At 40.6% G+C, this 13,534-nt stretch overlaps 1 protein-coding gene across 1 annotated transcript in view; it reads right to left on the bottom strand.

The window, feature by feature from the left end:
• The window catches only part of LOC103172583 (neuronal PAS domain-containing protein 2), an 80,522-nt gene that overhangs the window by 38,302 nt on the left and 28,686 nt on the right, over window positions 1-13,534 (bottom strand). Inside the window, exons 2-3 of the mRNA XM_007885332.2 lie at window positions 10,320-10,373; window positions 6,814-6,962 (exon numbers count right to left, since the gene is read on the bottom strand). Of these exons, the coding sequence (XP_007883523.1) occupies window positions 6,814-6,962; window positions 10,320-10,373 (203 nt within the window). The remainder of the gene's footprint in view (window positions 1-6,813; window positions 6,963-10,319; window positions 10,374-13,534) is intronic.

Here is a 13,534-nt window from a genome sequence, read left to right as displayed (position 1 = left end):
TTCCAGAGCCTCGGGGCTGAGAGGCTGAAGGCCCGGCCACCAATGGTAGGGCGGTTAGGGCGGGGGATGTGGAGCAGACCGGAGCCAGAGGAACGGAGGGTACGGGCAGGTAGGTAGGGGGATAGTAGGTCGGAGAGGTAGGAGGGAGCAAGGCCGTGAATGGCCTTGTAGGTGAGGATGAGGATCTTGAAATCAATCCTCTGGGGGATGGGGAGCCAGTGGAGGCGAGCGAGGGTGGGAGTGATGTGATTGCGAAGCCTGGTGCGGGACAGTACACGAGCTGCAGAGTTCTGAATGACCTGCAGCTTGTGGAGGGAGGTGCCGGGAAGGCCGGCGAGGAGAGAGTTCCCATAGTCCAGCGTTGAGGTGATAAAGGCGTGGACTAGAGTTTCAGCAGCGTGAGGGGTAATACAATAATAATACATTTGCTATTAATGCAATTGCAATACCGGTAATAACTTACAGCTTTAGGGTAATCAATTGGATGATGAAATATCTGAAAGTATCTATATTGATAGAAAAACACGGAAACTGTTGACCATTCATGGCCTACATAATATAAAAGCTGATATACAATATATTTATATAGCNAAAAAAGGAGGAAGAAGAGGCCTGATTGAAATTAAAACAGATTGCAAATCAACAATTGGGGATTTGGTTGAAAATATCAGAACAAACCCCAATTTTAAAATGATGGAAACACATGTAAACCAGAAAAATAAATTTTCTATCATTAAAGAAGCAATCAAGACCAAACAAGAATATGACATTCATCAAAAAGAAACAGAAAATAGCTCATCTCAACCAACAAAAATGGCACATGACAAGGAAGTTTTCCTTAAAAAGAAAATGATGTTGTTTAGAAAAAGACGAATGGGAAAAGAAAATCATGCGTGGTCAATTTACAAAAGAAATTAAAGAACAAGGCCAAGATATGAACAAAAGATACAACTCTTTGAACCATGGAGATCTGAAGTCCCAAACAGAAGCTCTCATAATATCAGCACCAATCTATTACAACCCGATATTATGAAAATAAGATCTTAAAGAGAAAAATTGATCCAAAATGTGAATATATCATCAAGCACTAGAAACAGTAGACCACATATTGTCAACATGCCCAGCCCTAGCAAAATCGGAGTCTGATTAAATCTGATTAGACATAATATCATAGCTAAATATATTCACTGGACAATTTGTAAACAATTTGATATAAAATGATATGAACCAAATTGACCAAATGGTATGAACATCAACCAGCAAAAGTGACATTGAGAAACAAGATCACAATAATTTGGGATTCACAAGTACATGTGGAATCTTGTAGCTCAGTGGTTAGAGCGCTCGCCTCGCAAGCGAGACACCTGAGTTTGATTCCAGGCATATGAAATGTTGGGCAACTTTCCTTATTCCACACGCCTCTGTTTACCTAGCAGTAAGTAGGAACCCGATTGTTAGTCGATTGGCAGATTGCTTTTCCGGGGGTAATAATTCCTTCAAAAATAATAATAATGATAAATTGGTCACTTCAATCCATGACTGTTTGTGGGACACTACTGTGCGTAATTGACTGTCGCATTTTGCCTATAAAATAAACAGTCAATTCACTTTACAGTATATTCTGTTAAGCGCTTTGAGACGTCTCAAAGATGTGATAAGGCTCTATATCAAATGCAAGGATTATTATTATTACATTGACAGGACAATTAGCTGTAACAGACCAGATATGATCATAAATAATCAAATGGATTGTACATGTAATAATAATACTTGCATTTGATATAGTGCCTTATCATGTCTTTGAGACGTCTCAAAGCACTTCACAGTATATATATTGTAAAGTGTAGTGACTGTTTATTTTGTGGGCGAATCGTGTAGTATTATTGATGTGGCTATCTCTAGTGGTTACAATGTGAATAATAAGTAACTAGAGAAAATCAGGAAATATATCAATCTATAAATTGAATGCGGACGTGACAATATAAAAGTTTTAGTTTATAAGTAGTTTATAATCATCGTTGCAACTGGAACTGTTAATAACACTATTCAAAAATGGCTTGACAAAATACTTGGTGAACAAAAAATAGCTATTTTAGGAAGCTCAAATATATTAAGAAAGTAACATCCTTTCATATGTAAAGTGTTACTGGTCTGAAAACCATTTAGAACCTACCTCTATAGAATGATTTAAACTGAAATAACATAATAATAGAATAGAATAGTAAACTGAATTGAGGAATTATGGAACTAATTGGTCCAAAATCCGTAGTGGAAAAGGTACCAAAGAATGAATAGAAAAGTGAAAATTTGAAAGAATTTGCAATTTTATACACCTTGTGGCCCTATTTTAACTTACTTTTATATAAATGCAGATTCAGTTAATAATAATCCTTACATTTGGTATAGTGCCTTTCACATCAGGAGTATGTCTCAAAATGCTTCACCGGATTTTACGATAAAGTGGAGTGACTATGTGTTTTTGTGGGAAAAAATGCAGTTATAATGCAGTTGCAAGTGGACTTCATTCACTTGCAACAGCCAGGCCACTCGATTCTCGGGCGCTGGCCAGCTCTCACATTAATGACCAACTTCACTCACCACCAATGTCATTTCCCATTTGTTGCAAATGGGCAACACAGGAAGTGACATTACAACAGTCTGATGACCCAGCAATTGGCCTTATTTAAGTGTGGGAACCGTTGGGCATGTAGGAGAAATAGGCCAGTGAAACTGGCTATTGAGCAGGTTGGATTTTATGAATCGCAACCACTGTGTTCTATAAGACTTCACAGTAGTGATTGTTTATAGGCAGCTGCAGCAGCCATAAGCAGCAGCAAAGTTCCCCACAAACATTACACAAAGACTCACAGAAGTTCACAGGAAAGGTTCAGATAAAGAAGGCTGCTTCGGCTTATTTGAATTCATCCTTCCAGAATAGCCACCCTACCACCCTCCTATAACAGAATCAGTTTCTTAAATGAGTTCAGAGTCCAGGCCTCAACCATCCTTCCTGGTAATCTCACTCAGTCATGAATTGCCTTCTGCATAACATTTTTTTTCTTAGAATCTGACTTGAAATTGCCTTGTGTGCAACTCTGAATATTTGCCCTCTTGTTCTGCTGCCTTGGCATATAGTAAAATATTGTACTCGGTTTAAGTTTCTCAACCCTAATTAAATTTTAGATGCAACTACAAGAATTTGGAAAAACTAAGATAATGGATAAAGAGTCACTAACAATAATACACTTGAATTTTCAATCTATTGGGTAACATTTCACAAGTAAAATATTTGAGGAAGATTAAACCTCATGGAACAAATGGAAAATTATCCCACTAGACTGAAAACTGACGTCCTTATTGTAATTGCATGCTACGAAGTTCTGGTAATTTTCCTGACAAGGTGAAAATCGCTCTCTCTCTCCGGTCACCCCACCCCCCCCCATACCACCCACTGCAATCTGTCCCTCGTATTTCTATTTGTAACTGCATTATTAAACCGTTTATGCTAATTCTATCAAAAACTGGGATTACAGTTTAATTGTTTTTAATAATTCTTGCATTTGGTATAGCACTTTTCATGTTGGGAGGACATTCCATAGCGCTTCACAGGATATATACACAGGATGTACACAGGATAAAGCAGAGTGACTGTGTTTTGTGGGCAAACATAGCAGGCAATTTTGCCAAGTCAATTTTTGATATTTTTCGCAAAGGGAACTGTAAGTTTTGAATTTGCATTGTTAGTGGTTCGTGTTAGCACTAACACACTGCACCCTAATCATCTAACAATAAAACAGTCAGGATATTACAACTTGCACTTTTAGAGATCTTGAATTACGATTACAGGGTGTTATTAAGGGACTTTATTGTATAATTTTCAATTGATACTAGGCAATAAATATTTTTTCCTTGCCAATTCTCTCCCATCACCCCTCCTTTCCTGACAATGCTGTTTCCTCTTTACTTTTACTGTACTGTGGTTATGTTTCCATGGATTTCAGTGACCCTCAGGTTCTTTGAACAAGAGACCATTATTCACTTGTGAGCCTCAATAGTGAGAATTGGCAGGCTATTCCACCACGGGGAGAGAGATGCACAAAATCTGGTTCATATTTCCTTCTTTAGCACAAGGTTCTAAGGCCATTTGAGGCCCGCACACTTCCCACTGCTACCCATAAATCAGCATAAATCGGGGATCGAACCTTGGACATTTACACACTATATAATGACAGGAAAACAAAATAGTGAGCAAAAAAAATCTCACTGAGCCATGAGGGATCAAGTATCAGGGACTCAATTGATTTTTAATTATCTCTAAAAAAATCGCATAACAGACTTAAATACTTTATTCTGAAACGTGCTTTGAATAAGCAACAAATAAGCTAACCATAGTTGTAGTTTAACCATCTACTTTAAATCACTGATCACGGTCTGCTCTAATGGAACTGCAGTCGAGAAAAATAGAAAATTGGCAATGTGCTAGAAATTTGAATGAATCACCAAAAGGATAAAAATCTTTTTATAAACATTTTTAACTTTGCAAAATTTTCCTTTTTGTTCTTGAACACCTCCTTTTTTAGGGCAGGGACTCATTTTGCATTTGTATTGCTGGGAGACAAGTACAGAGTTATGTGTGTAGCGGGAAGCCTGAACCTGACTGGAATGGGTTGAGGCCAGGATGTTGGACTCATTTAAGAAATAGCTTGATAGCGTGATGAGATATTGGGATGGGAATTATAGAAATAATGAGATCAAATACCACAACTGTGAAGCTGTCTTGACAAATGTCAAAGTATTATAGCGCTTCTCAATTTCTTGCCGAGGTTTCCATTCTTTAGCAGGAGTGGTCATCAACAGGCTATTTGCAACTCTACAAGCGTTTTTTCTCTCTCTCAGTCAGTGCTGCTGAAGCTAACTGTAGGTCACATCACTTCTCTGGGTAAAATTACATAACTCTACAGACCCAGGACTGTAGAGCGGCGCCAGGACAGCGCGGGGAGGAGCCTGGGCCTACCTCTCAGGTATTTAACCTCGACGCGGGAGGGAGTCCAGCCAGACAGGGTGTGCAGCGTGTGGGGCTGAGGAGGGAATGGGTGGGGGCGGAGCGGGGGAACCGCTGACGTCATAGTTGTAGTTTTCAGAAGTGTGCGCGCGCAACAACAAAAAAAAAAAATCCTCTGCGCCCCCCCCCCCACCCAGGGCTCAGAGCCCACCATGGTCCTGTTAGGTTGGCTGCCCATGGGATAATGTGTCCATCCACCTGACCGCTCGCTCTCGGTCCCCGCGTGCGCAATATGGCTGCCGCTATGACCCGAGCCCCCTCACCCCCTCCCTCCCTCCTTCCTCCCTCCTCTCTACCCCCAAACCCTCCCCCTTCTGCATCTCTCCCGCTCTCTCCTCCTCTCTCTCCGTCCCTTTCGCCTTCTTTCCCCACTTGACCCTCCCACAACCTCCCTCTGTTCCAGCCTGGGAATCCTCCGCTGGGCTCACCGTGGCACTCGGCGTTGGCTGTCCAGCAGCAGCCACACCGACTGCCCCATTCCCCACCACACTCGCCAGCCACCCCGGACACAGACCCGGGGAGCCAACCTCTCCTCCCTTATCCCCATTTCCCCCACCCCTGTCTCACAATCTGGACCCCCCTCGCCCCCCCACACACCCTTCTGTCAACCGCTCCATCCACATCGGACTACAAAATGTCTGCTCCCTCTGTAACAAGGCCCTGGTCATCAACGATCTCATCCTTGATGAGAACGTTGATATCATGGTCTTAACGGAAACCTGGCTCACCCCAGGCGACACCTTCCCCCTCACGGAGGCCACACCACCCGGCTGCACCTCCCACCACATCCCTCGCCCCAACCGCCGTGGCGGTGGTGTTGCCCTTATCTCAAGGACACCACTTGTCCTATCCCCCTACTCCTCTGGCTCTTTCCTGAGCTGTCCTTTCTCCCTCATATCCGCGCCACAACTGGCACCGCCTTCCATCACCTCCGGAACATCGCCAGACTACGGCACTACCTCACCCCTCACGCTGCTGAAACTCTGGTCCACGCCTTTATCACCTCAAGGCTGGACTATGGGAACTCTCTCCTCGCCGGCCTTCCCGGCACCTCCCTCCACAAGCTGCAGGTCATTCAGAACTCTGCAGCTCGTGTACTGTCCCGCACCAGGCTTCGGGAACACATCACTCCCACCCTCGCTCGCCTCCACTGGCTCCCCATCCCCCAGAGGATCAAATTCAAGATCCTCACCCTCACCTACAAGGCCATTCACGGCCTTGCTCCCTCCTACCTCTCCGACCTACTATCCCCCTACCTACCCGCCCGTACCCTCCGTTCCTCTGGCTCCGGTCTGCTCCACATCCCCCGCCCCAACCGCCCTACCATCAGTGGCCGGGCCTTCAGCCTCTCAGCCCCGAGGCTCTGGAACTCTATCCCCCAGTGCCTTCACCGCCTCCTCCCTTTCCTCATTCAAGGCCGGTCTCAAGACCTTTCTCTTTGACCGTGCCTTCAGCTCCCCTCTCGACTCTCTACCCCCTCCTCGCTCCCTCCCTTCCCTCCCCTCACCCTGACCATTTCCCCCCTGCTCGGGTCCTGACCCAACTGTACAGCGCCTTGGGACGTCCTCCCGACGTGAAAGGCGCTCAATAAATGGAATCTTGTTGTTGTTAAACTATAACAATTCTAAGCTGCATAAATCATAAATCACAAAACAGGATTCATTTAATCACTGAACCATACATTGGGGACTCCACTTCCCAAGTGTTTAAGTACAAGCATGAATCACATTTCTTGGTGTGTTTTACCTTACCATTGTGCTTTTGTAGAAAGTCGATGGTCTTCAGTAACACTGTAGATTTGTCCATCTTACGGATACTTCCTGGAAGCATGGAACTAAGTTCCTTGATGAGGACATTGAACTGATCTCGTCTCTTTTTCTCAGACTTGTTACGTGAAGCCCTAAATTAAAATAACATATTTTAATCTAGAATGTCAGCTAGAGCACAGGTCAGTATGTATGATCCAATAAATAACTAACGAGAACATTAGTTCTCCAGCTCTCACATTTTTTTAAAATAATGTTGGGTTGGAAGACATCTGATCATCACACAAGATTGGTTTGGATGAAGACCTTCAGTCCATCTGATCTCATCCATCCACAATACTCAGCCTACCATCAGAGTATCAAGCTGCTTTTTAAATGAGTCCAGTGTCCTGCCCTCAACCACCCTTCCTGCCAACCTGTTCGTTAATTACTGTCTGAGTAAAGAAAAACATCCTGGTATCTGTCCTAAAGTTGTCCTTTGCAATTCTAAACTTCGTGTTGACAGATGGAATGTCAAACAATCTTCAAGCCAGTTAGGTGCTCACTCATCTAACTGAAGGTCACCTGGAACAGATTCTGCTGCATTCTGCACCATCAACACAATGGTTTGCAGCTGAATCCTACAGTGGGCTGTCTCACAGTTGAGCTGCTGCTAAAGAACCTATGTATATAGACACACAAGTGAAATATTTGTGATGGAATACAGGAAATAAATAATCCACTGTGGATTTGCTGAAAGTTTTTTCTATAGAAATGAAAAAAATTACCTCCTAAATCATCCTAATATACAAAAAGACAGTGTACAAGAGATTAGGCAAAGCTTACAGTGTATCCTGCGAAATGCTTTGGGATGTCCTTCTGGGGTGAAAGGCCCTATACAAATGTATTTTTATTTTAAATACAAGTTGTTGTTGTAAATGTTAAGAATGATTCTATAGATGTGAAACTGACAACTTGTTTTGTTGTGAAGAGATATTAAACCTTTTGATAACTTTTTAATTACAAATCTGTAGTTGCTAGCAATAGCAAGCGGAGGAGAGTTTTCTAGAGAATTTCTTCTGTCAACTTTTGTAGTCATCAGACGATTATCCCCAGCACAGATCTGATGTTATTAGGATGCTAAAGAGCTGAGTATTTATAATGGAACAAAGTCTTGTAACCTTGCAAAGTAGATATAAGTGGGAAATATCAGTTAATTCTATTTTAAGGGTAATTGATTTAGCCTTCTCAATGCCGAAGATATCATCATTTATCTCCCATTGTCCACATCTCTTATCTGTCTGCGATCCAGTTTGCAGCTTGATTTTCAGATGGTGAAGTAACCAATCAGCAGAGGGAAATGACAAAAAAAGCATAGAATCAATATTTTGTGGATAGGTACAATTTTTGCCTTTTTCCATTTGAAAATCACAATTTTGGATGCATATTAGCCACTTTCCACCTATCCTTTATGCTGATGAATATCACTTAGCTTCCATGTCTAATAAGCTGATAATTGGGTATTTCATGGCAAGACTTGGTATAGAAGTAACTGGCCTGTTACTTCCCTAACCTTCACTATCTTGGTGGAGTATTTCTACATTTTGGCTAACACTACATCTTTCATTAAACTAGGATTGCATGGCGATGGCAATGATTAAGTACTTAAATGGGAGAAAAGGCAACAGTTATGCGCTTTGAGGCAATATAAAAACTTGGATTTAATAGGTAGATGGAATGTAAGTCGAGGTAGCAACTTAATGACTGACTGTTCCAATTGAGCACATTATTTCAGTCACACCACAGGCTTCGTATTCCATTCAAGGTACCAACTGAGTGCTACTTAGGTGCAGATCAAGATGTGCAGGTTAAATATGTAACTCTATTGAGCTCTTGGAGATGTCTGTCAATACTTGAAAGAATTAGATATTCTGCTTGGCATCTGAATCATGTGTTTGAGCTATCAGTGACTCCAAACAACAACATAGCCATTGTGGACTGTGTTTTGTCTCTCCACTCTCCAGCCAATCCTTTCAGGGCAGATAAAGTCACCAATCAAACAGTGGACCTCCTGGGGGTAGATGATCCAATTCTGTCAACTGTATTTGGCAGGCGGGTAAAAATGGAATCATTAGCAGATGGTGGATTGGAAAACCTTTGCCAGCACATCTTGCTCTCCTTGAGGAATGCTTATGTCCAAAGGAATTCAAAAAGTACTGGATTCTAAATGTTGACCTGTGCAAGGTTACTAACCCAATAGGGGAACATAGGGACCATCTGCGTCCTGCCAAATAAGATCAATCCAAGTTGGACCCATATCCTATTCAAAACCTGCGTCAATAATGTGATGCAACAATCAGAATTGAGTTTCAACATTTTTAGAGAGATTACTATTGTGTTGAATCTAAAATGTAGTTATAATCTTTTGTTGCAATTTTCTTCCCTACCCCTCTGCTGGAGGTACTGACTAGTTAGGGTACGATTCCAAAAGCCACACTCTGTTACCTCACCAAACGGCAATTCTTCATGGTTAACCATGGGAGCCTAAATTCTGTTGTTTGATAAAATGGTGATTTTTTTCACTAAGTCTTTATAAAAATAGTTCTAGTATACTATGATGAGATTGCCCATTATGCTGTGATGGGAATTGCATTATACTGTGATGGGATTGCCCAACATACTGTGATGGGATTGCCCATTATAAAGATTAAGTGAAAGAAAGTATTTTTAGCAATAGGTATAAACTTTCAGTCCAATGACTGTTAGCAACCTATTGCACTGGGGAGGTTAACAGAGCTGTACCCAGTCTAGTTCTCACCCAATGTCTGCACAAGAGTTTGTTGATGTGTTCTGGTCTATTCTATTCTATTCTGTTTGCTGAGTCTAAACACACAAGTCTGTTAAATTATACAAGTAAAAATGCATTACAGAGCAAAATCCAAAGATTATCTTATCATCTTATCTCTTTTCTTACTTAGAAAGTGATGTGGAACAAATGTTCGGTGGGAGAATAAGCTAATATTGTGACTCTACTGCTGACCTGCCAAATGAAAGGAAATTAAATTCTAATTCCTTATAAAAAAGTCCATATCTTTTTATTTTGACTGAGTTGTCACCAATGTATCCATCAAATCCATCTGACCCAGAGACAGAATGTATTGGATTAGGGGATTCAATCCCTAATTGAAATAAGAACATAAGAAAAGAAAAATACCCTCATGTATATCTGATTTAAATTCAACCCTTTCAATCTTTACAGGCTTTTCATATTAGTTCTGAAGCACCATTTCCTCTTTGAAAAGGCTGCATTAAATAATTAACATTGCATGATTCTACCACTATATTCCCTAACTTAGTCAAGCGTTCAAACAGACTGCCAAAAATAACTTCACATGACCAGGAAAGGCAAGGAGAGGAGAAAAATGCAGACAGATGCCACAATTGTAGTTTGACGCAGAACATCTTGAAGCCTTACTCATTTCACTTTATTCCACTAAAACAACATATCTCACCTCTTTGCCTTGTCCTTGTCATCTTCATCCATTAGTTCTTCTGCACAACTCTCTCTGTAAAATAAAAGGGAGCTTCATTATAGCTTTCTATTGAAGTCACTAGCTTCACCAACACACCAACTTCCAGGTTGTTCAGAGATGTAAAAGAATGTGTCATCATCTCAGGAACTCCCCTTTGACTCACGTAAATCATTTCCTCTAACATCTTTCTCCAAAACTGCAGCAATATCAACTCTTCTTTGTCCCTATTTTGCCTAACAGGGAATGGTTGAAATTTAGCAGACGTGCACAGGACAGTATTACTGCAGTTTAATTCAACAGGGTTACTATTCAAAATGATCTGTAGCATAAGATGTAAGTAACTAATTTAATTCAATGACATTACCATGCCCTCTTCTTTACACAACAATTATCAAATGTTCTTGAGCATAGTCAAATTTAAATAGAGAATAAAACAGTTTCCTACACAGGGTTTTATTTTTTCAGTTTCCCCCACCTGCACCAAAAGAACAAAAAAACAGGAACAAATAAGTGGAATAAATTTAGTTACAGCAATGAAGTTAGATTAAACTTTTGAGTGTTGAATATCCCTTGCAAGTTAGTAATTGCTCAAGCACAAGAGGTAGGAGGTAGAAAAGCAGGAAGCAGGGAGAACTGACAAGAGGGTTTTTGGTTGGATTGTTTGATTCGTAACTTGTGAGCTAAGAATAAAAAGAGTTTTCTACACATTGAGTGTTGCGAATTAACATGCAGAAGTAAAACTGAATGGATTTGTAAAAGACTAAGCGATTGAACAGGGATGATAAAAGAAGACAAAATGGGGTGTTGGAGAAACAGAGCTGGATGCCTTGACAAGATATGTGCAAATACAGCATACATTGAGGTTAGACGGAAACTTAAGTCATAATTGGCAAAGATTTGAGCGGGATTTTGAAATATTTGCACTAGCCTCAAATCTGAAGAAATTGCCACAAATACAGCAGTCGGCTATTTTCCTAAATGTGGCAGGAGAAGAAGCAAGGGATTACTTTGCAACTGTGTAGAAAAATGTGGACATGCCATTAGATGCAATGATAGAGATCATGCGGGAAAGCTGTTGTGGATATAACAATGCCACAGTAGATAGATACAAATTTGGAACAAGAATACAAAGGCCTGTGGAATCATTTCATCATTACTGAGTGGTATTATGATCGCTAAGTAAAACATGTAATTATGGAGCTTTAAGAGAAGAAATGATCAGGGTCCAAATTGCAGTAGGATTGAAAGATAATAAAATACGCAGCAAGCTCTTGAAAGAGGAGATTTTAATGCTGCAAAAAACTCTGCAAATAGTTAGTATAGAAGAAATGTCCAAAGCACGCATGAGGGACATTGAAAAAAAATGCAGAAGAAGCTGGAATGATTCAGATGAGGAATATGTAGTATGGAGGATATACAGGCCCAAAAGGCAAACAAATATAGAGGAAACATATGAGAAGTGTGGGTTAATGCATCCTTTTCAGAGATGTTCAGCAGAAGGAAAAGAGTGTTATGTGTGTCATCAGTATGGGCATTACAGAAGACAATGCAGAAATTGACAAAGAGAATCCGTAAGGAGCTATGGCAGAGGAACCCAGGAGAAAAGTCGTACAGGACGAACGATTACAGAAGGCCAAATAAGCCACAGAGAAGTAGAATAGAGCAAATAAGATCAAAGCAATATGAAATAATGAACAATTCTGATACGAAATCCGGAGTGACTGAACAAGACGAGTATAACATTGATGCAATAAAAGTCATTAAGAGACTGCATATAGAAAAAGAAAATGAGTGGATGATATCGTTATGGTGCACAGAAGAAAGGAAATGATTAAGGTGCAAATTGGATACAGGAGCTCAGGCCAATGTAATGTCATTAGAAGAGAATATACAGCTGGGAGAACCCAATAAAGACAACTTAGAAAAGGGGAAGAGCAGACTGTGGGCCTACAATAAAGCACAGATTGAGTCAGTGGGCAGAGTAGCTATAGAGTGGTGCACAAAGACAGATCATACAAGTTTAACATTCTAAAATTAAAAGCCGATACTCTACTCGGACTGCAAGGTATCATTGAAATGGGGTTGGTCAAAAGAATTCAGAGTGTGAAGATAGAAGACTACAAACAAATGGAGACAGAAGAAATACTGGAAAAATATCAACAATTTTTTGGTAAAAAGGGACTGATGAAAAGTGAATACACAATAAGATTAAAAGAAAGAGTAAAACCAGTAATACTGCTGCTTAGGAGAGTGCCAGAAGCATTGAAAAAAAGACTAAAAGAAACGTTAGATAAAATGGAAAAGGACCAGATAAAAACAAGTAGACAACCCACTGATTGGGTAAGTGCCATGGTAATTGTAGAAAACACGGATAAATCATTAAGAGTAGGTCTCATCCCACAACAATTGAACAACGTAAATGAAATGGAGGGAAACCACAAATTGAACCAGGAAAGGAGAAATTTGGAAGGACAAAAACCCAAGATCATATTGGATTAAAAGTGATATAGAAGAACATCATGGGAAATACAGCAAAGAAGGACAGAGGAAGAAAAAGAAGAGCAGAAGGAAGATCTGAGGGTGGCAGAAACATCGAGAACCACCAGGTAGGAAGAGTAGTAAAACCAGCACGGAGACTAATTGAACAAGATTAAGACACAGAGAGAGAAAAAAAAGAAGAAACCAAAAACGAGAAGATGTTGGATACCCTTTAAGAAAATAAGGACCAATTAATTAGGACCAATGAAAGGGGATCAGGAGGTAGAAACATAGGAACAGGAGTAGGCCATTCAGTCCTTCAAACCCATTCTGCCATTCAATTAGATCATGGCTGATCTGAACCTCAACTAATCCTGTCAATTCCAATTTCCCGCTTTTTCCCCAAATCCCTTTGATACCCTGACCTACCAAAAATCTATTGACCTCACTCTTGAAGGTATGGATGGATCCAGTATCCACAGCCTTTTTTGGGGAAAGAATTACAGATTTCTATCACCTTTTGAGTGAAAAAATGCTTCCTGATTTCACTCTTAAATGGTCTGGTTCTAATTTTAAGACTATGCCCCTTGTTTTGGATTCCCTCACCAGAGGAAATAGCTTCTCTGTATCTACCCTATCAAATCCCTTTATCATCTTAAACACCTCAATCATATCATTCCTCAATCTTCTAACCTCAAAGGAATACAATCCAAGTT

This window comes from Callorhinchus milii, unplaced genomic scaffold (genome assembly GCF_018977255.1).
Source record: "Callorhinchus milii isolate IMCB2004 unplaced genomic scaffold, IMCB_Cmil_1.0 Scaffold4, whole genome shotgun sequence".
NCBI classification, from domain to species: domain Eukaryota; kingdom Metazoa; phylum Chordata; class Chondrichthyes; order Chimaeriformes; family Callorhinchidae; genus Callorhinchus; species Callorhinchus milii.
The sequence above is the reverse complement of the archived record's forward strand: the minus strand, read 5'-3'. Positions and strand labels throughout refer to the sequence as shown.